At 24.5% G+C, this 26,274-nt stretch overlaps 3 protein-coding genes across 3 annotated transcripts; 2 read left to right on the top strand and 1 right to left on the bottom strand.

Annotated features, from left to right (window-relative positions):
- The first annotated feature begins 2,761 nt into the window (after positions 1-2,761).
- On the top strand, positions 2,762-6,833 carry LOC112603370 (T-cell acute lymphocytic leukemia protein 1 homolog). Its single transcript, XM_025351899.1, has 3 exons — positions 2,762-2,869; positions 4,211-4,578; positions 6,248-6,833. The coding sequence occupies exons 2-3, from the start codon at positions 4,220-4,222 to the stop codon at positions 6,345-6,347; spliced, it is 459 nt and encodes a 152-aa protein (XP_025207684.1). The 5' UTR covers positions 2,762-2,869; positions 4,211-4,219; the 3' UTR covers positions 6,348-6,833.
- Positions 6,834-11,135: 4,302 nt separating this feature from the next.
- Positions 11,136-15,392, bottom strand: LOC112603357 (inner centromere protein-like). The gene is made up of 12 exons (XM_025351885.1): positions 15,213-15,392; positions 14,444-14,552; positions 14,202-14,292; positions 13,890-13,990; positions 13,475-13,541; positions 12,957-13,290; positions 12,601-12,888; positions 12,192-12,426; positions 12,049-12,110; positions 11,886-11,979; positions 11,458-11,557; positions 11,136-11,374 (listed from the first exon to the last, which is right to left on the bottom strand). Exons 2-12 carry the CDS (start codon positions 14,534-14,536, stop codon positions 11,181-11,183), a joined length of 1,659 nt encoding a protein of 552 aa, XP_025207670.1. The 5' UTR covers positions 14,537-14,552; positions 15,213-15,392; the 3' UTR covers positions 11,136-11,180.
- Positions 15,393-18,585: 3,193 nt separating this feature from the next.
- Positions 18,586-23,002, top strand: LOC112603371 (protein disulfide-isomerase A3). The gene is made up of 9 exons (XM_025351900.1): positions 18,586-18,949; positions 19,021-19,108; positions 19,887-20,007; positions 20,071-20,299; positions 20,690-20,806; positions 20,896-21,189; positions 21,600-21,831; positions 22,596-22,730; positions 22,803-23,002. The coding sequence occupies exons 1-9, from the start codon at positions 18,804-18,806 to the stop codon at positions 22,911-22,913; spliced, it is 1,473 nt and encodes a 490-aa protein (XP_025207685.1). The 5' UTR covers positions 18,586-18,803; the 3' UTR covers positions 22,914-23,002.
- The last annotated feature ends 3,272 nt before the right edge of the window (positions 23,003-26,274 follow it).

Here is a 26,274-nt window from a genome sequence, read left to right as displayed (position 1 = left end):
TTTATTTGGTAAACTTGAGTGGTCGGTTGTAATATCACAATTACTTTACATCATTCCTTACTTATTTACGTTGCTTTATGTATGGTTATATCACCCTGTTCCATGCTATTGATGCAGCTTGCAAGTAAGTTTCACCTATTAAGTACTATAAACTATACTTATAGCTGTAATATTATTTATAGGATTGGCTATTATTTAATTTCGATCATAATTAACATAAAATAATGTATGTGAAATATGAATTCATAGGTTCTGTTTAATCACATATATGTTTATTAAAGTCCATAAAATATAAAGCATACTCTATATTTTATATTAACATACAATAATAAATTCCCAAGTAAATATAATAATCTATGAAGTGTGAACTCTGCATCACATTTAGTGTCTAGAGTGCACATAATAATAATATCAAATATATAGCTTATATATACATATATCTATAGCTATACTTTTATAAGCACAGGTTATCGGGGTCATTTAAACTGAATATTAGTAGTAAATCTCATAGGTTCTATATTACTTACGTAAAAATGTATATTATGTGTAATTTATAAGTATTTAGTACTTGATATTATGTAAGTCTTAAATCTTCAAGTGGAATACCTACGACGTCTTTAACTATGCCTTTTGCGTATTTATACCTTATTTTTACCTATCTACTTAAACAATATTTCTCTTATATATATAAGTATCGCCTGTTATTTAACACTTATATAAATATATAATAGGTATATAGGTAACTTTAGTGCTAAAGTATACAGTACCTATTATTGATTTTTAATCAAATTCAACTTTTTTTTGTAGTATTTTCAAATAATGAGAATATTATAATTTACATAATATAGCCTATGTTTTAAGTGGTTATATTTATAAAATACTGTTTATAACTATATAATGATCTGTCTTTTAACATAATAAAAAAATGACTGATTTTAATTTTTTTTTTAAATGTGTTCTAAATTAAAAAATAAAGTTTATAAAAAAATGTATCTACCTTATTAATAAAAGGTAAAATTATTGTATGTACAAATGTACGTGCCTATGTAAACGATATGTAGCCAAGTCTATTGCACTTATGATCCTAAAACTCAGTACATATTGGAAATGTAATTTTAATAATTAACAGTTATACCCAAGGATGTGCAGTCCTACAAAGCTTATTATTTTAATTTTGCATTTTGTGGAGGATTTCATTTTTGGCTCACGAAAAACGAATCATTTTTTTTTTTATTATTATTATTGTTCTGTGAACTATGATTAAAGTTGGCAGGTTGCCATTGATTACAGTAAATAAAATAATTAGTTATTATGATACATAATGAAATTTTCAACTTATATTTTATATTTTGTCAAAAAACTCAAATAACTATGTTAAAATCATATGTAGTTTACATTTAACAGAGTTTAAAAATAGTTACACTATTAGAAGTATTCAATTTTTTCATGGGCAACATCGTGCAGGATTAGCTAATTTAAAATTTTGAGGAAATTTAACATTTTTAAAATTAATTGAATTTTAAATTAATAAAAGCAATTTATATGGTTTAAAAAATACGGTAAATTTTATAACATTAATGTTTTTCATAATTTTTTTTTATGAATAGCTATAATTCAAATCCTATAAAAAACACACTATACTATACTTGATATTTTTACAAAATATCCACCCTATAGCATGCTATGCACAAGTAAATTCTACAAGTTTTTTGTAAGGAAATTAAAGTATGGTTAAAAATATCTCTCACAATTCACGAAACTCCTGTAGGTTATAGGTACCTACATGTAGTTGAATCTTACAGTGGGATACACAGTATTTTTTAGAATTCTATAGATTAATCGATTGATTCTTTTTTGAATTCATTTTTCAGGGAAATAATTATTTTACAAATAGCTTAACTCGAAAATGTACACCAAGTCTCTTTTTTTGAAATACTTATGTGGTAATTCAAATTCCAGTTAGTGTTATCAACTGAATTTTTAATTATTAGTAATGATATTTAAAATATTTTCATGGTGACCTTAATTCTAAATAACTCAATGAATCCATTTGAAAAAACAAAAACATTAAATCACATGTTATATATAAACTTACAGGTTCCTAATATATTTTATAAAATCTTAGGAGTTACCTATAAAATAATCCTATAGTAGCAGATAGGCATGAGGCTTAATACAAATATAAAACAGACACCTACTTATTAAAATTGGTTGGTAATGTTGGTATTTAAATTTTAAGTATATATTATTATTCATTACTTATAGTGTATACTATGCATATATTGTCACAAGATACTCTTTAAATAGTAAAAATAGTTAAATATTTTAAACGTCATGCATAACTATTGAATACTAATTTAATTTAGTCTTATACTTACTATTATACACAAAACTGTAAACATTTCTAATTTATTAATATTCTTATATTTAAACATGTCTAGCCATATCTTCTGTATATATATGGTATAAGTTTACTTATATTACGTTCACAAATTACAAAAGTATAAACAATTTGTCATATGGTTTGTTATATAAGTTTATAAATGTCTACCATTATCACCAAAAAAAACAGTTCAATATATTATTATCAACAGTTAGAGTAACATGGCCGTGTAACATTCATCTTATCGGATGAACAAAGTGGGTGGTATTTATTTTAAGGGTAGGAGGTTGGTATTAGCTACTGGTTGGCTATTGAAATATTAAAGGGCGTTCACAGCTTATAACCCCTATTTTTTTCCAAGAAACATTTCACTCTTCGACGAAATACTTTAAACTTATTTGTTTCCTAAAGCGTGTTGTAGGAAGAAGTGCATTGCATAATAAGTATAGTTATATTTTTATATAACATTCTAATATTTTTATTTGGGTAAGTTAAATTATATAATACATTTTTTAAATAAATTAACGCCGTACTATATGTCTACATCTAGATCAAAATAAAACATTTATTTTATAAAAATTGCTATAGACTTGATAAAAGAATGGTTGTTCATTGTTTTAGTACCTAAAGTACCTGTATCTGTGAAATGTATGCAAATATATTATGTAAATCATATATACGTATAAAAAATTTCAACTTTTAATTCAATTTAATTAGGTTGTTATCAAGTAAATTTTTTAACTATATGTCTATTGTATGAATGAATAAGAGAATTATATTCAAGTGAATATTAATAATAAATACTTAGGTATTTAATTTGATTAACCACATGAATATAAGTATAGGTATTAGGTAATGTTGACTATAGGTAGGTAGATACTATATTAATGAGAAACGCTAATAACATTGTTGCAATATGTCGAGCACTTGTCGCTTCACTTATATATGTACACAGTACACTTAGAACAATCGAATATGTTCCATAGCAATTAACTATTTAATAATTTAAAATAGAAAATTAAAATGGCATGTAAGGTATTAACAGTGTTAGTGTCTATTATTTTTAATATATATGCTTTATATGCTTATTATCCATAGAATTCTGAATTTACACAAATATTTTTTCAAAAAAAATACATTATAACTTAAAAAACGAGGTTGTATTTACAAAGGTTAACTGTATTATGTATAACTGTGTAATAATAAATAATATATTGAATACCAATATACCTAACTACTTATTAGTTATTTATTAAGTAGTCTTTATTTCAAACAAATCAGTTTAGAGAGACATTTTTAAAAAAAATATTAAATTCCAGGGTACATACTGTATAATTAATATATATATATATATATATATATATATATATATAATTGTTTTATTAAATACATTTTTAATTTTTATTATTAATATCTAAGTTTATTTACTAATTATATTTGTAAAGTTTTTAAATTTAAATATCAAAACACATTAATATATATGCATTTATAGACTTTTGCACTGATTTAAATCTTTAAATGTGTACTTTAAAGTTTTAAATTATTTTGTAATCAAATGTTTGCAAATTTATAAACAGCATTTTCTATAAATCGTTCATTAAATTTTTAGATGTTAATACGTTAACTTTTAATTAATTTACTTATACGAATATACTACATGTAGCTGATAGAATTCCAAAAAGAATCTTTCATCAATTTCTGCCAAAAGAAATCACCATAACATTTATACTGCTAAAATTTACATATTGCTATAAATACAATAGGTACAACTATATTTTATGATAAAAACATATATTACCATTATTCAATCATAATTTTGTACTATAGAATGTTCAGATGTATTTAAGTTTTTTAATCATGCCGAAAAATCAACATACCCAACAAATATTGAATGATACAAGAGATGATTCGTCTTCATCTCGGGTCGTCATGCTATTTGGATCAGATGAGGAATGTGACTTGACATCAGATGACTTAACGTCTGGTGATGAAGATGCGTCGTCAGGAAATCAATTAACTGGAATTCGACGGTTCCCAGTACCAGATCCCCGAAAACCATGTACTGTAACCAATTCTCGGGAACGCTGGCGCCAACACAACGTTACCGGTGCCTTTGCAGAACTTCGTAAATTGGTACCCACTCACCCACACGATAAGAAATTATCGAAGAATGAAATTTTAAGAATGGCTATCAAGTACGTAATACGTTTACACTTTTTACTATAGGTAATTCAGTCTTGTAAAATATTCAAATAATATTCATTTTTTTTTTTTTTAAATAATATTTTATTTAATTTTTTTTATTTTTGATTTATTTAAAAAATACATTATTGAACTCAAAAATAGTTTTAAATTTTAAATTTGTCTCAAAACATATTTTTTTTATTAAAAATTAGGCACAATAAAATCAATATGATTTTTTTTTAAACATTAATTTATAGTGTATCTTTATTGTGGTATAATCACCGTGGTTTTCGCTTTGTACATAGAATTATTATTATATTGATATATTATTAACTATAATGTATATATTACTTAACGTTAATTTCTAATCATTCTAAAACAGACAAAATTAGGGAGAAAAAATACATTAAAAGTACTCGAATAATTTTTTTGATTTTTTATAAGACTGGTTACTGGTAGGTACCTACTTATATAGTTATAAATCTATAAATGTATAATAATTTAACCATAGTAACGTTAAAATCATATACATTGTATATAAGATATAATTATACATTTATACTTACTACCTTTAGGTACTGCAAGTATTGAAGTACACTTTATTTCTATAATTTGTTTTTATGAAATGTTATAATTTTGCTTTATACAGAAATATCAATTTTTTATCATACGTCATGTATTAAATATTATAATTTATAATAAAACGTACATTAAAATTCGATTCGATTTAATTAGAATAGATTTTTAAATGCAATATGTAATAGGACAACAGGTTAAATTGATTATAATTAATAATTGATGGATAGGTACATAGTCATATAAATATAATATCTACTATGTTAGATGTTTATATCTTTTTAATTTATTCCAATACATACAAACTAATTTCATAATGTATTTTTACTTGTTATTCATTATTCGTTAATGCAATCAGTTTAATACTAGTTATTTTTGCTCAATAGAATTCCGATTAATATTAAAAATATAATCAGTATTTCAGTATTTTTTTATAAAATGTATATTATTTATTATAATAGTGGCAATATCAAACAATATAGGTATTGAAATATGCATATTATAATGTGATTTCGAAAAATATAAATATCTTATACAGTCTTTTACAAAATATAAATAATACAAATTTTAAAAAAAATTGTCTAAAAACAAATATTTGAATAAAATGTAAGACATTTGTTCGAAAAATTTAATTTTAATTTTAATTGATTTCTATGAAGAAGAAACGTTGTAGATATATCACTATATCAGTAAAATCATATGGTATCTAGCGATGACAATTTGGTAAAAAAAATTATTACCAGTATATTAGGCACCTATAAAAAAAACCAATAAGTATACCAAAATATTATTAAGTTTTAATTCTGCAATATTATTGCAAATTTAGAGCGTAAATAAAATTCAAAACTTAGTCGACTGCAATAGATTTAGATAAATACTAGATAGACGATAATAGGTAAGGGCTATGGAGTACTGAGTAAATGATATTACTTTAAAATAAATGCACAATACAAGGCTATAATATTTAAATTAGATAGGTACCAGGTATCTATACATTTTTGTGACGTAAACATTGATTGACGGTTGTTAAAACGCAGATTACATAAGTGTAATTCATTTAATCTTAAAATATTTATTAATATCACTGTACATATGGTTATATAGGTACATTCGTCTATTAAGTGGTGTCCTTGAATGGCAAGAGAATCAACAAGATTTCAGCAATAATAATGAAGATTGTATAGACAATAATGTGTATTTATAATCATAGTAGGTATTGCAAAATAAAATATTAGATTATTATTTACGTGACGATATAATATAATGCCATAACGGTAAAAACTAAAAATAATTTTTAGTTAATGGTACCTACGTTTATGATACATTTATGGCTGTAGCCCATAAGCGCAAAATATGACCCAAGCAACCCTGGGTTGGTTCAGTTGATATATTTTTAAATTATAAAAATATTATATATTTAATTAAAATGTAATGGGTACAATATTTACTTTTGTGCTTTTATCATCCCACTACTAAGATACAAAAGCGTAAAATGAATTTTCGTTTTTAGCCTATCGAAAAATAGACAATTTGCGCTTTTGGGTTTCACCAACATTTATAAATTAAAAAATATTTTACCTACTTATATTTATAATAACAAATTTTAAATATAGGCAGGTATCGGTATACCGTTAGAATATTGAATAAAGTAATTACCAATTTTTTATTGATATTAAACATGTTTATACAACACAATATAAGCATAATAATTAAGAGTATAAAATTTAGTTTAGACGATCCAGATATAATAATAACGTAAATAACGTATACCTTACCAATTATTTTAAACTTTGTAAGAATCGGAAGATTTTATGTAGATATCTATATACACTTATGACTTATGAGTGACTATAATGTATAGCTATTTTACAATATTATTTTATTATTAAGCTTACCTGTGTAGATGTATATTGTATAAGTAAATAGTAATAATACGTATATATTGTATAAGATACACCCTCGAATATAATATAATATTATATTACTTATATTAGTATATTATGTATAAATGTATAATGTATAAAATTACTATATTAGTACTTAAATAATACCTTACTTAATCATTTTGTCTCCATATTTTTTTTTATTATGTAAAAAATATGTTTAGAAATTCAAAAATGGAAAATCATAAAATTATTTTTTGTTAATTATAGTTATTGTAGTGTCTGTATTATTTTTTCAACTAAACTAAAACGAAAACGATAGAATTAAGTTAAAAAGAATTTTAATCTGGATGAAGTCAAATAATACAGCTAGTCTATTATAAAAAATCCATTTTTATTTTTACTTAATTCACACGAACCTTAAATATGAATCGACTTAATAACTTATAGATAACATTTCTGTTTTCTATATAAATCTATTGATACATATTTATTTTTCCTTTTCTATATTAATGTATTATTATATCTCGAACTATTGAAGTATAAATACTATTTTATTTGTAATACTTTAAATTTTTTGGCATTTGAAAATAAATAATTATTAAACATTATGATCATACAATTATTTATTGATTGGTGTAGTTGAATTCTTGCCTGAAAATTTGGACTGGATCTTTGAACTTTTTATTATTTAAATAAAACAATACTAATATTTATTAGTTATTAATTATTATAAACTATTCAACAATTTATATTTTAAAGAGTCCAAAAAACCACGAAATGTAACCCAAAATTTAAATACATGCAGAAATAAAAACTTATGAGGCTATGCGAGTCAACAGTTAAATAGTACTTATTTATAATATAAGTAATTAATATGTTTTATAAATGTAGTATTTAAGACTTATGTAGGTATGTTTATCAAGGGCGTAGGTAGAAAATATTTTCAGAGGGGGTTATGGTCTAGGTCTATATTAAATATTAATATTATAAAAAATTAAAATTAAATATGAATTATTTATTCAGTTTTATTTTTAATTTCGGATGGTGTTTGAACACCTCCCCCCTCTCTTACCTACGCCATGATGTTAATATAAATTTATAAATATCATAACATTCATAACATAATTTATCAAATTGATATAAAGTTATAGATACCAATCGTTTGATTAATTAAACATATTAAATATATAAATTAAAGTGTAAATGTTTATAACCTCTGATGTTGGACAATGGTTTTAACAATATACTTAAATACTTGTTTAAACGAATACTAATAAATCAAACTTAACCTTTCAATAAATTGTTTTTTATTACCACAACTATACTGATACAAATGTTGACGTATTGACTATTTTGAGTAAAGTTTACTTAATTTATATTGTTAAATGTTTAGTAGGTACCCACATAGATATCCATTTATATACAAGTTACTACTTGAATGTTGTATGGATTAAAAATAAAAATAGAATTTTAAAATTAAAGCTATGTTTGATTAACAAAATTCTAATTTATCAATTTGTCTTAAAACTATTTAAAATGTAAACTAAAATTAAACATTAAAAGTAAATATTCTTTTGTCCTACAAAAAAATTTCTCCCAGTGGACTTTCTATATTTTATTTATGTCCAATGGCTAAACTATATTTTTATAGATAATTCATCTTACATGAAAAAATGGTCCAGCAAAAATTTAATGATAGCATTAATACTGTCAACAAATAAAACTTCACAGCGAATCTCGACTTGTAAGTTGGTATATTTAGTTTTAATGTTGTATTTATTTATAATTTTTAAATAAATACAAGTAAATCTTGTTAGTTACATATATTCTTACTAATAAAGTACACTAAAATGGACACATCACAAAGAACTATACAAATTTGTAGTATTGCAATATTACCCATTTTCAAAAATATTATGTCACATAACTATCAATAACAAAACTTTATGTTATGTTCATCTCTCATACAAGAGTTGAAAAATAGTTAGTGAAATAATTACTATGGCTATCACATGGATAATTAAACATTGCATTTTATCAGTCATAAAAGGAATAAGGAATAGTGTAAATTAGAAGAGAAATTATTTGAAAATATAATATTTGATAAAGTATTACAGAAGTGAGTATTTTATATTTTATTTAAAATGTTAATAATAAATCTTATTTGTATTATTTATCATTCTTATTTTTTATATTGCAGTTTAACTCTAGACTCGCAAAAAAGAATTGATGAGTGAATTAACCAATGGATTGAGACCTCAAGTCTACTTGAATAAAATTATAGAAATTAATATAAGTTTATATAAGATTAAAGGTTTAACATATACTTAAAAACTATTTTACTAATTAACAATTTTGCACACATACTTCTTGAGATTTAGGAATTGTTTATAGTTTCATTTTTCAACTCCTATCCAAGGACAGATTTAACAATTTGCCGCCCCTATGCCGAAAAAAAATCGACTGCCCTTATTTAAAAAAAAATTACTTCTGTACAACAAAATTTCTTTACATGATAACATTTTCTATGTATTATGTAATTATTTTTTTCATTTAACTAAAGTTTAATAAAAAATGTTTTGATAAATAATATAGTACTTTCTCTTTATTCTTATTATAAAAGAAAAAAATAATAAATTTATTAAATAATTATTTGGTTATATAAGTAGTTTTAATTTTAATTATTTATTTTGAAATTGAAAAATTTAAGAAAAAAATTAAGTATTTTTCTATAGGTAGGTAGGTACAAGAATAAAATAAATATTAAATACAATTTTACTGCGTATAAAAAGCTGTCCTCCATAAATTTGCCGCCCTTACGGCTGCATAGTTTGCAGTGCCTTAAATCCACCCCTGCTCCTATCTATCTGACTCACTCATGGATTTTGTTTTCAATCAAAAAAAATAAAATATTTTTTAGTTTATACATGGGGTTGCCATTAATTACTGTCCATATGTTTGTACCTATACCCTCAAAAAACTATTTGACTGATTTTTATGAAAATTTCAAAAATGAGCATAGAGATATCAAGAGAGTTTAGAGTATAGCTTGAACCAGGTTCTAAAACAGGGATCACCAACCAATATTTTTGAAGGGCCACATTAGGAATCTAAAAACTTTTTGCGGGCCAACAAAATTTTAAGTACATATTTTTAACATATAATGGGTATTATTTTAAAATTGGATATAATGAGAACATATTATATTATAAAATATATGTAATTTATTCTTTGCCTACATGCCGGATAAAATTTGTTCGGGGGCCTATGCGGCCACTATTTAATGACCACTGTTCTAAAATATACAGTGTTATATCCATTCTAACACAGACAGATTTCCAATATTGATTGAATTAGTTCACAAAACTAAAGAATATTGGCTTGAGCTTATTTGTCCAAGAACTTAGCCAACCGAGGAACTCAAAAATATAAATACACTGCTTATACTACTGTATTTTGTATATTTATTTTTTCAAAAAAAGTTAGATTATACAAGTATAAAGCTAGAATTAAAAGTATATATTTTTTAATTAAAGTACCAATATTATTAAATAAATAAATTAGTTTCATTAATTATCAATATATATAAGGTATTACAGGCAATCTTTTAAAAGAGGTTTATGTTATTTTAAAAATATTTATTGAATTCTAGGGTCATTAGCGTTAACTTGAGTACTATATATTTTATTACCTAAATGCATCATTTGTAATTAATATAAAAAGAATTGATTATTTAATTTTAATTAACTTTTAAAAAATATTATTTTTATTTGCTACCAGAAAAAAAAAAATTACTAATATAATCCAGTCAGATTTTTATGTAAAAAATATACTGTAAAAGTTACCTAAGTATAAATGTATAAATTAAAAACTGTTAAGAATTAATTCTTATTTAACATCAAAATAATTAAAATATTATTAAAAATAATTTAAGTTATAATTGAGTTATAGAATAGTCTAATAGAGATAAAATTAAAGTAATTTATTTATATTTATACTGTATACAATCAAAAAAATTCAATAAGTATTAACTAATAAATGTAAATACAAATAATAATTACAAAAACAATAAAATTATTATTAATTATTATTAAAAAAAAATCTTACAAAAATAACATATTAAAATATCTTACTTAATTAATACAAGTGAATTAATATCTGCGAATATATTCACTATAACGAGGAGGTGTATTCCAAACAGCACTTGATGTACGTTGTTTATCACGAATATTCCAGCCTTTGAACATTTCTTTAAGACTCATACTTTTAGGACAGTCAAAGAATAAGTCTCTTTCTTTAGAATTAACATGATATTGAAGTTCAAGTACAGCTTTTCTATTTTCTCCTAAAGATAATTTATTACAATATTCAATTGATAGTTTATTATGCTAGATTAGTCACTAATGTATATATGACAGGTGTACATACGTTTTGCCCAATTCGGAACAGGTTTTTTGGGTCCAGATTCATCTTCAGAAGAATCACGTGCAGATACATCATTTAGCCCATAATCATTTTTGTTATCAATCTTTAATAAACAGATAAATTAGTAAAAAGACTAACTAATGTAAATTTAGTTTTAAATTGGTTGATTAATAAAAAAAACTCAATACTATTTTTTATATCAATTAAACAAAATATCTTTAAGTTGTAATAATAAAATAAACAAAATATTTAGAATACAGCTATGCAAGAAAATTACACCTAATATAGTAAACTAATCGATAAAATTAAATATTATGATTTATAAAAAGCAACAAATGAAACATTCATTTTTTTTTTTTTTTAAATTATTTTGAGAAATTAAGTATATAAATTTGATTTATTTAATTTAAAAGAAAAGAAAACCAGCTTACTTTTGATTTTGGCAATGTTGCTAATTTAGGTGCTGATGAAGTAGGTAAATTTGAAGATGCTTTAGGGCGAATTACTGATTTACTTTTTTCTGGTCTGTTAATAATATAATACATGAATCAATACAATTATAATCAACATTAAAAAAATAAAAATTTTTTTTACTTTGTCTCATTTTTCTTTTTTAATTCATTTTCTTTCATCATTCGATTCATCTCCAGTTTTTGCTAAAATACCAATACAAAGTTAAAATATTTTTAGAGTGAAATTATTAATACAAAGTATATATTATGTATCATAAAGTTTACCATTTTTAAGTGTTTTGCTTCTTCAGCTAGTTTACGCTTAGCATTAATCTCAGCTAACCTAAGTTCTGCTAGTTTTTGTTTTTTTAATGCTTCCTCTTTCATCATTAATTCTTTTTCCTTTTGTTTTTCTTCTTTTTTCCTCTTCTCTTCAGCAGCTTTTTTAACTCTCTCTTCGACACGTCTCATTTGCTCTTCTCTATGTTTAGCAGCCCTTAAATGTTGATCATCAAATTTCCTATGGACAATAATACTTGATTTAAGTAAACTCAAATAATTTTAATATAAATAGATCAGTGCTTGGAAGAAACACGGTCAGTAATGTTAAAAAATGAAAAATCATAATTATACATTATTTTTAGGTAATTTACTTCAAACTCAACACCAAAATAAATTAACAACAATGAAGTACCTTTGATCTGCTTTGGACTTAAGATATAATTCTTTCCTTTTTTCAGCTTCATTTTCTCGGATTTGATGAGGAGTTTGTGATAAATTATCTTCTAATGGTTTTACTGGCGTTGCTGTTTGTTTTTCTAATGGCACATATACTACATTAGTTTTTTTTGCATCAATATTATTTTCTTCTTGAAGTTTTCTTTTCATTGTTCTTGTCATATGTGTTGATGATTTTTCATCAATATTGATATCAATATCTTCTAATTTTTCACGGTGTTTGTTTTTTGTTTGAGATTCAAGACTATAAATTAAATAAATCAAAAAAATAATTATTTAACATAATATCTTGTATTTTAAAATATATTATACCTTTTTTTCTTCAATTTTAATTTGTTTAAAGTCTGAGATTGTGTAGAATTAGAATTTTCAACACTAATAGGAGATTCTTCTGGTATTAAATCAATAATTTTTCCCAATTTTTTTGTTCGATTAGCTGCTAATGATTTTTTAGGCATATCATAAGTTGTATTGACATTAGTTTCTTTTATATGGGCCCTATTATCTGGAGAAAACATTCCAGGAGATACACATTCTTCTACATTCTTCATACACTTTTTATCAACTACGAAAGTTGAATTTGCTGTTGGGCAAGCGATAGGAGCTATATCCATCAATGTAGATAAAGCTCTAGCTCGACTAGCTCCTAAAATACAACCAAGATAAATTATTGAATAAAATTAAATATTTAAAATTATCTCAAGCTTCTTAAAGTAATAATTATTATAAATATGAAGTTATAAGTATATAGAATAATATTATAATTAAAAACAAAAGAAGTAAATAAATATTGTATTCTAAGGATTTAAAAATCATTAATTAGTTATTACTTGTTGATGCTCCAGAACCACTGATAGTTGAAGATTCTCTTATGCCTTTTATTTTATCTGATGAAATCTATAAATATTAAAATTACAATATTATATTAATACTTCGGTAACCAAAGATAAATATTAAAAAAAAAAAAAAAAGAGTTGAAAAAAATTATACCCTACAATAAAAATATTATTATTGTACCATTTATTTTTTTACAAAAACAGTAATTTAATTTAATTCAGCTAAAATATGTATGAATAGTCATAAGTTTCAATGTTACTTGAAACATAAAACAATTAAAAAAATTATTAAATGGGCTCATTAAGTTAAATATTATTACAGATTTTACAGTAATATTATTTAAGAGAGAAGTGATAAGGTATAGCAAAAAATCAATGATTTGTCAGTTATTTATTTGGTCATACTTACAATAGAAGCTTGTCTTGTAGTTCTGCGGATAGGTGGAACAGCTGGTTGTTGAAAATTTGGTTCTGCAGCAAAGAGATCTCCAACCAGACCATTTTTTGTTTCTAAACATTTTAAACAATTGATTATTTATTTAATAGATTTAAACAATTTTAACTTAAATATTTTTAAATAAATAACTAGAAGATATATTTTTTATTTTAAACTTGATATAACTTAAAAATGTTTGAAAAACTTGAAAAAAATAAAAATATTAAGTTAAAAAATATTGTAGGAGTTAAATTTTTTAATTTTTCTGATAAAACTATGACTTACTAGATGGTCTTTTAGATACATTCTTTTCAGGAACGTTCTGTGCAGATTGTAATAACTCATTATAAACAGCATCTAGTTTTGATGTTTGAACCTAGTCCATACAATTAACATAAAAATAATTCCTTAGGTAAGTACTAATAATAACAGAAATCTACACATTTAGATCTTGGATTTTTATGCAAATTTAATTAGCATGATTCAATAACAAATGTAAGTAATAAATAATAATTCTAGTAACTAACCTGGAAACCATTATCCAATTCTGTAATACCATTTTCTATTAATGATGAAAACAACTTATAAATTTCAAATATATCTGTTGATTGACAATCCATTTTTTAATGTGAAATACTGAAACATTTGAGATGAATTTCTAAATTAAAGTAATACTAACAAAATAAAGTTCATAGAAAAAAAAACCAATCGATATTTGTATTGTAATTAAGTTGTGAATTTAAAATAAGAATGTAGTACTAAATTTTAAGATAGTTAGCAGTGAAGTTAATGATATACTTTATGGGTCAATGTTGCTGTCAAAAACAGTATATAGTTATGTAAAAGCAGATTTACAGAGTATAGATCCTTAACTAACCTCAATCACAAGTACAATATCTGCTAATCGATCTGCTATATACAATAAAACAGTAGATACCAAAATATATTAACTAAAAGTTTATTAAATTTAAAAGAAAACTATAATTTGTTCAAAAAAAAAAATAAATTGCTGAATTAAATATTCAACTACGATATTAATGCATCAAAATTTCAAACAACACTCACTGTTACAACTAACTGATCATTAAATAAACTATTAAATAACAAATTAAAGATAGAAAATAAATATAAATAATAAATCTCGCGTTCGCAGCTATTGCATACAGGCTTTTAAAATGTAATGTAAGTAATAACAACAAAACAATTCGACGTAACTTAATGACATCCTGTTAGACATTTTATTATCACTTCCGACTAACAATTAAAATAATTATTAATTATGTATTTAATACGTACCACCGACAGTGAACGGATTACAGAATAGTACAGTTTACGTTTACTAATTCCTTAAGGCCCTAAGTAAGTTGAAAATAAGACATAACAGAATTATTTAACAAATTATATTCAATAACTACTATTTTCCGTTAAAAATTTAACACTCACGCACACGGCCATGCGCAATGCTTTTCTTATACATAATAACGGTTGTGTTTTCCTTTGGTGGTGGTTTAGTGGGGGATAGCTGGTCGGTGTTTTGTTCTATGGTGTAGTTGTTGTTACCATTTTACCTGCAACCATGTTTCATACACTCCGGTGATAACTAATGTTAAAAATCGATGATAACAATAAGATTACCGGGTGAATTTAAATATAATAATTTTTCTTTTTTTTGACCTAACTGAATAATACAATTTGTATACCTTTATAATCAACATTTTATGGCACCTATTATATGTACTCAAATAGATGTGAACACAAACTAAAATATATTCCATATTTTCTCGTAAGTTTTCAAAAAACACTATTAATAAATAATGTTGAAAAATTCCAATACCTATACTCTATAGCATAATCTGTATTCTGTAATATCAAGTGATATTTACTATAGAATTTACAGTTTTAGGTATACTGCTATAAGTAGAATTTTGATTGCCACGCAAACAGATATTTATAAAAGTTCAAGTTTAAATTATAAAAAAATTACATTATAACAAGCCTCAGTCAGCACGAGTCGTTGTGTATGACAGGATTTGAATAGTTTTAAAAAAATGATAAAAATTAATTGAATTTTTACTGACAAAAATATTCTAAGTTTTTTCTTAAATCAAAAATATATCAAGTCGAAATTACTGTGTAAAATGTTTATAGTAGTGATTAACTGATTAAGGCGTAGGTACAAGTTCACTATACATTCACGTCCAAGTATTTAATTTAACCCCATTGGTCTGTAGTTCGCCTCTCGGCTCTCATTGCAGATAACGATTTCCCTACTACATAAATGTGTAAATATCATAATAATATAAGAATTTAAGGTCACATCCCACATTTCCACGTTATTTCTAGTTTGTTACTATCTTATAAAATTAACAAATACGCCGGATATCCTTTCATATGTACATGAAACATTACGATATCGTAATAAGTATAGAGTACACAATTTTAACTCGATATTATTTATAGTTTTAAAACGCCGTTAAAATATTTACACTATACTATGAACTTTCGATAAGTGATAAATAATAATTACTAAATGTAGGTACTTGCGTCTTTGTTTAAACGTATGACTTACATATAAATATATAATATATGCATTATACTCTAACACTTACATAGTAACACATGATACATGGACCAATTCGTTATACACATTATGTCTTTATGTACTTACAACATTTATATAAAACGATATAAGTATACATACAAATATAAAATACAACAACTCGATTGAAACTTGAAAATTAAGACGTAATACATATAGTATACCTACAAGTTACAACTGTCTGTACTGAGTACTTGGAAATAAAATTATGATGTATAAGATTTTCGGTTTCCTAACTTTCTCTAAAAAAATGATATTTTTATTTGTTATTTATTCAGTATTATACTTATACAGTATCTATGTTTAAAAGTATTGAATTTAATACTGTAAAATGATATAAAATATAAAATTGTTTGCTGTAATTGTAGTATTGCCACAAAATAAGTAAGAACCATTACTTAAACTGAGTGTCTGAGTAGGTATCTACAAGAAAAAATTGTACCTTACCACTGTACCAGTACTTAAGTTTTGTGTACACCTAAAATACAAAGGTCATTAGGTCTTCAATTTTATAAAATAATATGTTAAAAAACAATTATTTAATTTAAATTCATATGGCATTCGAACAATCAGTGACGTTGCCAGGAGAATGGCTGAGGGGACTGTAGCTCCCCCCCACCGAAATTTTAAGAAAATTTAAACATTTTTGTATATTACTAGTAAAATAAAATATCCAAAGTATTTAAAGTATACAAGTATATTAAATCAATATATGTTAAGGGTTATAGGAACAAAAATCTAGAATGAAACTTCAGCATCTGCATGTTCAAATTATGGAAGAACCTAAGTAAACCACAACTATGTAAAAAATGTATCAGTCCCCCCCTCCCCAAACAAAAATCCTGGCTATTCCACTGTGAACAATTATTATAGATATAGTTATCATATCACGGAGGCATGGACGTTCTTATTTCCATGTACGACCTAAACAATCAACATGAAACTGTCAGATGTAAATAAAGCCTTCAGGCTTCAACCCATCTACAAAAAGTGGTCTGGGAAAATATTTTTCTTTAGTATGGACAATTTGACAGTAAATGACTTCGGAAAATGTACATAATTGCTAATTTTCAAGGACCATGCCCGGAATGGCTAGAGCCACATAGGGCACTGGAATATAAATGTAAGGACCCTAAAATCAATATTTTTATAATTGTAGACACTAAAACATACAGAGTTTTTAAAATTTTAAGTCTTTTTTATCATTACCTTGAATAAAATGTATAATACCGGAAAACAAAAACATCAACTGAGACGTAGGTTTTAAAAACGTCTATGTTCTTATAATAAAAGTAAAACTAATATAATATTCAAATGTCTTATAAATATAGATTTTATTGATCACTGCACAGTGCACAAAAAAAATTATTACCATTGGAGAAATAATCAAAAATTCTACTACTTTGGATATTTACGTTAAATTATAATTATTACATATATCGTTTTTGTTACATAGTTGACGTTTTGTCACTCACTGATTAATTTATTGAATTATAATTTTTATTCTACTAGGTATAATACTTCTTCAATATTAATAAAACTCTCCCTTTCACAACACACAAATACTTTTGTTCCTAAGTTGAAATAATAAAATATTCTATTTAGTTTTAAGTTTTTTACAGTAACCTTTAAAGTAAGAATTAATTTCTAAATATAAATTTTTCTTAGGGACGGAAATAATGTAATTTTAAATCTTTCGATGTTCCATAGGCTAGTACGGACCACGCCTGTAAATAGATTAAGTTCATTTCTTCATGGAAATTAATTATTACCAATACCAGTATCTTTAACTAGAACGACTGAAATAACTGAATAATAAATATTTAACTCTTGAAGTACGAAACTGCTGAAATGGTGAATACTGGTCACTGGATTTAATGGATTCATGGCAATAATAATATTATATTATGGGCACGTAAGTTTCATGGGAGAAGTTGTCGATCTCACTGCCGCCACTTGTATGTGTAAAATGAGTGTGACCAACCATAATTGTATGCGGAATCGGCCAATTAGAAACCGCCAAGTACAATACGGTAACACGAAACACGTAGTACATCGGATACACAAATACTTGATTTACGAACAAGTGCATACTGCATACCACCTCTGTATAGTGTATACGTACCGGCGACTTAGTTTTTGCTCGCTCAAATCTCAATCCGTTCAAATCCGGTGCCAATTAATTGGTTTCCGATATTGTTTTTTGAACGGTTTCCAGTCCATCGTCATCGTAGTGTTGACATTTTTTCATATTTCACTTTGTTTTCGTTCCACTGTGACTAGCTATCATGAAATTGATGCGCGGATTGATCGTGTTCTCCGGATTCCTATTGAACTCCATACTCGCTGACTCCGTTGTCGATTTATCGGACTCAGATTTCGATTCGTCAGTGGCTGAATATGATACGTCTTTAGTCATGTTCTACGCCCCATGGTACGTATATTTAAACTAATATTATAGTACTGATGAACCGTATAACTGATTTCAATTTTTGGTTAAACTAGGTGCGGACACTGTAAGAAATTGAAACCCGAATTCGAAAAAGCAGCCAAGAGTCTTCTAAAAGAAGATCCACCTGTAACATTAGCAAAGGTAATTAGTCAATATATAACTACTTGAACTGATGTTTTGGATAATTTACCTATATGTTAGAATTATTTATTTTATACCTAATTTGCAGATATTTATTTAAAAGTTTAATTAAATTATTAAAATAATACATATTCCATGAGAAAAAACAATAGTTACTTTTAATACAAATTAATAACATGTATTTATATTTTATAAATTGCTTTATAAAGAATGCCTAATATTCATCTTTGTTACAAAAATAAGCATATAGGATGAATTAACTATTAGGTGTTTGATCTAATGTGCTTATGTATTACAATAGCAAATGTAATATTTAAATAATTCTAGATATATAAGTTGCTTATTATTTCAAATCTCAGTTTTAGAAATAATTTTAAAGTTCTCAATCATTAGAGTTCTAACAAATTCTATTTGAAGTCTAAAACTCAATTATTATAAATTACACTACTTAGTTATATATTAATAAAATATTGTTTTATACATATATTATATCTAAGTAAATATCATTATTCACGGTAATACCTAGATAGAATAATTATTGTATTATATTATTATATTTTTATTTAAACTAATTAATTGGTTATTAGTAAAAAAAAATAATTTAAAAAATTCAACTTTTTTTATTTAGCTTTGGTTATTTTACTTGTAAGTACATCTTTACAACTTTTAGTATCTACATTTTAATTGATTATAAAATAATGAATACAATGTATTTGGTTTATTAGTAGTATAATTTGTGTTTAGTATTAGTAATTATATTTAAATTAAATTGCTATAGGTGGATTGTACAGAAGCTGGTAAAGAAGTATGTAACAAATTTGGTGTTTCTGGATATCCAACTCTAAAAATTTTCCGGAACGGTGAAGTTTCTAAAGAATATAATGGACCCCGTGATTCCGGTACATAATTAAATTGTATTTACTAAGCAATTTATTTTTACTAATTGTATGTATTATGGTTAGCTGGCATTGTCAAGTACATGAAGTCACAAGTAGGACCAAGTTCAAAAGACTTATCTTCAGAAGAAACTATTAAGAACTTCTTATCTAAAGATGACGTGGTGGTTGTTGGATTCTTTGAAACAGAAACTGATCTCAAGGGCAAATTTGTTCAACTTGCCAATAAACTACGTGAAAAAGTAAACTTCGGTCATACCACTTCAAAATCAGTTATTGATAAATATAATTATAAGTAAGTGGTTACTGTTACTTAGAAAAATACCTAGAATCTAGTGCCTAGTATATTTTATTTAACTTGAATCTATGTATGATATTTATTTATCAAATAGTGCAATAAGCAAATAAGTTTACGTTCTAATAATAATATAGCAGGACAAAGAAGGGAAAGGATTATATCTTTTTAAATGAATATTTTCTAAAGCAAGAGGGGTTTCTATACTAGGTTTTTTTTGGTGGGATGTCATTACTTAGAATTGGAAGGTTGTTGTAGGACAATTTAGGTGGTATTTAAAGTTATTTTTAAATATTTAAACATGTTTTTAAAAATTATATTAATTTGAATTTTATTGATAAATAGGCTTTAATTTTGTTCTGATTTTAATGTATTTTTTTTTTTTTTTAGGAATAATATTGTATTATATAGGCCTAAACATTTAAGTAACAAATTTGAGCCTGATTTTGTTGTTTATGATGGTGAAGAAACGACATTAGCTTTAGAAACTTGGATTACATCAAATTAGTAAGTATCAAAACCTAATTTATAAATATATCTAAACAATATTTTCAATGTGTTCAAATTTATAATTGAATATTTTTTAATACTTAAAGTCATGGTTTGGTTGGTTACCGTCAAAAAGAAAACATGGAAGCTTTCAAACCTCCTTATGTTGGAGTCTATTATGCTGTGGACTATGTTAAAAATCCAAAAGGAACAAACTATTGGCGTAATAGAGTATTGAAAGTTGCCAAATCCGTAAAAGGTGTCACATTAGCTATCAACAACAAAGATGATTTCCAACATGAAATTAATGAGTATGGATTAGAGTTTGTATCGGATGACAAGCCTATAGTTTTGGCACGTTCCCTAGACAACAAGAAATATATAATGAAGGATGAATTCTCGTAAGTATATTAATGTTTCTTACTAAAAAACTTATTACTTAACTGAATTAAAATTTTTTTTTTATTATTATTTAATTAAAACGTGCAATAAAAAATAACCAATCATATAGCAGAATTCTAAAACTTTTAATAACTAAAAGTAAAGAAAAGTCGATCAAATGTTACTTAAATTTAAAACGGCTCATTTTTCCCTAATATTAATTTTGGATTTAAAATTATATAATCGGGGAAAAGTAAGTGCATCCTTAACATCTTTGAATCAATGAATTTTCTGATGGTATTCCTTGCGCCATATTGTTTGGAAAATAACATAATAATTATATTTTAAGTTTACAAATTAAGCACTATATAATATCTTAACTTTGATTAAGTTAAACATAAATAATATCATATTTTTAAATTTTTTGTAGAGTTGAAAATTTAGAAAAGTTTGTTAATAATTTCCAAAATGGTAACTTAGAACCATATATTAAATCAGAAGCAGTTCCAGAAGATAACTCTACACCAGTAAAAGTAGCTGTTGCCAAAAACTTTGATGATTTAGTTATTAACAATGGAGTAGACACACTAGTAGAATTCTATGCTCCATGGTGTGGCCATTGTAAAAGTTTAGCTCCAGTTTATGAACAAGTTGCTGAAAAGGTATTTATGCTTTTATAATATTAATAAAATATATGTTTTTTTTTGTATCTCCTTTTCAAAACTTAAACCCAAATCAATATATGTAATTAAGTTATAATTTGAGTAGAAGTTGAATATACTCTTTCATTTTTGAGTTACTTGGGTGGCATTCTATATGAAATAGCTGATGTTTGCCAGATACTGTACTCTTGGATGCATTAATTTATTGTTCCGATAACCTTACATTTATTCTGGCTATACCTATTGACATGCGATTCCACAAGGATGATGTTATTTGAGAATACATTAAAAATCCATTTTTTATGGGCCGTGATGTATTTTCACTAAACAGAGCATAGGTTCTATGAGATGGTTGAACATTAAAGTTGATGTTGTAAACCAGTATATAAAATTACAGTAAAACCTCTCTATAACGGAATCGTTTGGGACCAATATTTTTTCCGTTATAAAGAGTTTTCCGTCATAGAGAGGTAGAAAATTATATATTATTTACACCGGGACTATTGACATTTTCCGTTATAAGGAGGATTCCGTTTAATAGAGGATCCGTTATAGAGAGGTTTTACTGTATATGGTCCGAGTGAATTAGATGAAAATTAATCACCAAAGTTATTTTTGTATGATTAAGTAGATATATATACTTATATTATTTAATATTTAGTATGTTATCTATTTATTATCATACTCAATATCATTTTTCATTGTTCTTAATTGGTCAATAACTATAAAATAATTGTCAGTTACTTATACTACATTTATTTTAGTTGAAAAATGAAGCAGTGTCTTTGGTAAAAATGGATGCAACTGCAAATGATGTTCCTTCTGCTTTTGATGTTCGCGGATTCCCAACCTTGTATTGGTTGCCTAAAGATAGCAAAAATAAGCCTATTCGTTATGAGGTATTTAATAATTCATCATTTTTAATTATATAATAATATTTGATTAATGTGTTATTTAATTATGATTACTAGGGAGGCCGTGAAGTAAATGATTTTATCAAGTACATAGCATCCAAGGCTACAGATGAACTCAATGGTTTTGATAGGTCTGGAAATCCCAAGGATGGCAAAGATGAACTGTAAATAACAAATCATCAGTTCTGAATTAAACCACAAGGCTGATTTAATAATTTTATTGGAATTGGACTACTCATTTTTAAATTGAATATTGAGTAGAGGGGGAATAATTTTTGAATCTATCCAAATTCAATACAAAACATACTACTTTAAATTATTCTTGAAATAGATTGTGCAAATATACATTTTATAGATAATTCATGCTCCATTTTCCTAATCATATCTGTTGAAGTAAAGTTATTGTAATTAAACATGATAATTCTGTAACTAAAATTATAATTTTAATAAATATGTTGTGATTTTCTATTTTGTTTATAATTGTTGTATTTATTAATTTTGTACCAAATCTTTTAAAAAAATAATTAACTTTTCAAATCTACAATTTTAGATTGTGCTTTAAAGTGGCAAACAAGTAAGCCAAAAGTGCCAAGGCGCTACAATAAGATCTCTTAGCTTTGCATTAAATATAGCTGGTTATCCAGAAGATGCATGTTAATTGCTGATTGATTTATAGTTAGACTTAAATTCATTTGGAATTTGATAATTGTTTTTTAATTTTTTATATTAAAGAAGAAATTTTAAGTTGGAAATAAAATTGAATAAATTGGTACATTTATATACCAATATTTATTATTTAATTGAAGATCTTAAATTAAATTTGCTATTTTAAATCAACTCACTCTGTTTATAAAGATTGATAAAATTGTATCTTAATCATGTTTGATGGTACCATTTATTTATAAATAAAACTTAACCATCAATATTTAAACTTAAATATAATCTAGATTAATCAGTTTGAACAATTGGAGATGTTCAAGGTGTGAATATGACTAATAGCATTAATTTCCTATGATTTGCAAGAATGCAGTCTTAAATTGACAGTATTTGTCCTATATCGAAATATAACATAACAATCCAATATTCCCTCATAAAAACTGATGGCCAAAAAATCATCAAGTTAAAAAAAATAATTTGTATCATTTCATTCAAATTAATTCCAATTATTTTTTTCATAATTCTCACATATTTAATTGTTGTAATATTACTAATTCAATTTTTGGTTATAAATGTGTTTGAAGTTTATAAACCAATAATAGATTTTACCTTTCATTTTGTAAGCAATATCCCGTAATACTAATCATCAGGTATATATTTGCCACCTTATACCTGTCCAAACGTTTTATAATATTTATTCATTATCAGTAATCTGACAAATTGAGAATGATTTAGAAAATTTGGACTTTGGATTAATATTGTTTAATTATTTAAATTGTGTTGATCAAACTGCACCATATACTGTTATTCAACATGTGCATAAAAATAATAGATTCAAATTTAATCTGGTGCATCTGTAGATAGAATTTTATAAATATTACAACTTGTTTGGAAGTATGCAATAAACATTTAAATATGAATAGATAGTTAAATATCATAAAATATTTTATGTATTGTTTATAGTCAAGGATTAGGTACATTTCAAAAAAATTAAATTTATAAGAATATCTTACATTCAATTTTGATATATGTATTAATAAAATAAATAATATATATTAAAACAAAAAATTATTTATATAATTTTATTTATCTAACTGAACATTAGTTTTTATATGTATTGCGATTTTTAATTGTATTGAATTCATATGGTAATATTTGAACAGCGATAAATAAAAACACAATTATACATTTTAAGTATAATTTTTGAATTTCTTTTAGATGTTTTCACTCAAATTAAGATAACGATTTTCTAAGACATTAGAAGAACTATATCTTAACATTGTAGAGCCAAATTATTATTTTTTTTAATATGGATAAAATATTAAAATTTTGTGTTTGATAATATATGATAAGTGATAACTATAAATTTAAAAAAAACCCTATTTGAACATGAATAAATAAGGACAAATTTAAAATTTCAAGAACTAATTAGTAATTACAGTCGTTAAATATAACTTTTAGATTACTCTTAACATGATTTAGGTAAATACTATACAAAATAATTTAAGTCATTTCTAATATAAATTTTTATACTTTTTCAATGTGCAGTCTTTTATCATCAATAGACAAAAAAACAACATTGTTGTAGTCTTTAATAATAAGTAATTAAAAAAAAAATATACTAGTTAGGTATCTATATATTAAGTGTACAATAATAATAATATAAATTTATTCACCTAATAATCAAAAAAATACTAAAATATATTTTCCAACTATAGTACAAAAAATCCCACATAAAATATTTACATTTAATATATGTAGTCATAATAAATAAAATATCATCATTAATAAAGATTGCCTAGAAAAAGCCTAGCGTATTCACAGTGATTTTTCTTCACATATTATTTATTTACAATTAGGCAATTGTTGTATTATATATGAAATATATGTACCTTTTTGAAGTCATTAAAATTAATATAGAACTATTACAAATTAAATGAATACATATTTGACATTTGTACATATTTACATAAAAATTTACAAAAAAAAAAAAAAAAATTGTATGCTGTTTAAGAATGTGTACACCTAAAGACTTTAAAACCAAATCTTTCGCCTCGATTTGAAATCACAGCCTTTGAATTAAGTGAAACAAATTTATTGGAAAACTGCTGAAAAAAATCCAATTTTAAGGTAGAAGAAATTAATAAAATACAATTTAAATATACTAATCAAATAATATTAATTATTTTATTGCCTAGGGCTAATTAGACAAAAAAATGACTACTCCAAAATTATATGAAGAACCCGTCAATTTTTTTTTTTTAAATTAAAATATTACAAAAATAATAATAATTAGTTATAAAAATAAAAATAATAATAATATTTATAGTAGTATAAAATAATAATAATAATAATAGTAATAAAATCAAATTATGTTTAGCCAATAGAACTAAGGTAAACCTTTATTAGCTTTGATCTGACTCATACACACAAAACATTTTTTACATAGTGTAAAATGTAATGTATGAAATAACTACTAACAAATATTGCTGTAGTATTTTTTATAATATTTTAATTTATAATAAAAATATTTAGTTTCATGTTATGAATTTATAAAGGGACGCTACTGTTTAATAGCATTCCTGTATTCAAAGTTAACCTTAAACCTATAAGGAAGCACACATCATAATATGCTTAATTATTATATAAACAACAATTAACAATTGTCATTTGTCATTAAATGCTTCTATCTAATGCAAAAAACATTTTTTTTTTTTTTTAACACTGGAACAGAAGATAGTTTGGCAAATAAAGCCATAGTCTCAATAAATTAGGCAAGTGATTTAAACAGTAGCTTTAAAATAGAAAAAATTCTTAGATAAGAATATAACTTAAGATAGTTAAGCATTATCTTAAAATTCTTAACACAAGA

Source organism: Melanaphis sacchari, unplaced genomic scaffold, assembly GCF_002803265.2.
Source record: "Melanaphis sacchari strain LSU unplaced genomic scaffold, SCAv2.0 Contig106_pilon_pilon, whole genome shotgun sequence".
Lineage (NCBI taxonomy): Eukaryota > Metazoa > Arthropoda > Insecta > Hemiptera > Aphididae > Melanaphis > Melanaphis sacchari.
The sequence above is the reverse complement of the archived record's forward strand: the minus strand, read 5'-3'. Positions and strand labels throughout refer to the sequence as shown.

Excerpts from the sequence above, each read along its gene's own strand:
- LOC112603370 (XM_025351899.1), top strand. The coding sequence starts at position 4,220 with ATGTATTTAAGTTTTTTAATCATGCCGAAAAATCAACATACCCAACAA. Across the intron at positions 4,579-6,247 it reads ATTTTAAGAATGGCTATCAA|GTACATTCGTCTATTAAGTG; the intron begins GTACGTAATACG and ends ATGGTTATATAG.
- LOC112603357 (XM_025351885.1), bottom strand. The coding sequence starts at position 14,536 with ATGGATTGTCAATCAACAGATATATTTGAAATTTATAAGTTGTTTTCA. Across the intron at positions 14,293-14,443 it reads AATTGGATAATGGTTTCCAG|GTTCAAACATCAAAACTAGA; the intron begins GTTAGTTACTAG and ends TGTATGGACTAG. Across the intron at positions 13,291-13,474 it reads TGGTTCTGGAGCATCAACAA|GAGCTAGTCGAGCTAGAGCT; the intron begins GTAATAACTAAT and ends GTTGTATTTTAG.
- LOC112603371 (XM_025351900.1), top strand. The coding sequence starts at position 18,804 with ATGAAATTGATGCGCGGATTGATCGTGTTCTCCGGATTCCTATTGAAC. Across the intron at positions 19,109-19,886 it reads CACCTGTAACATTAGCAAAG|GTGGATTGTACAGAAGCTGG; the intron begins GTAATTAGTCAA and ends AAATTGCTATAG. Across the intron at positions 20,008-20,070 it reads TAATGGACCCCGTGATTCCG|CTGGCATTGTCAAGTACATG; the intron begins GTACATAATTAA and ends TATTATGGTTAG.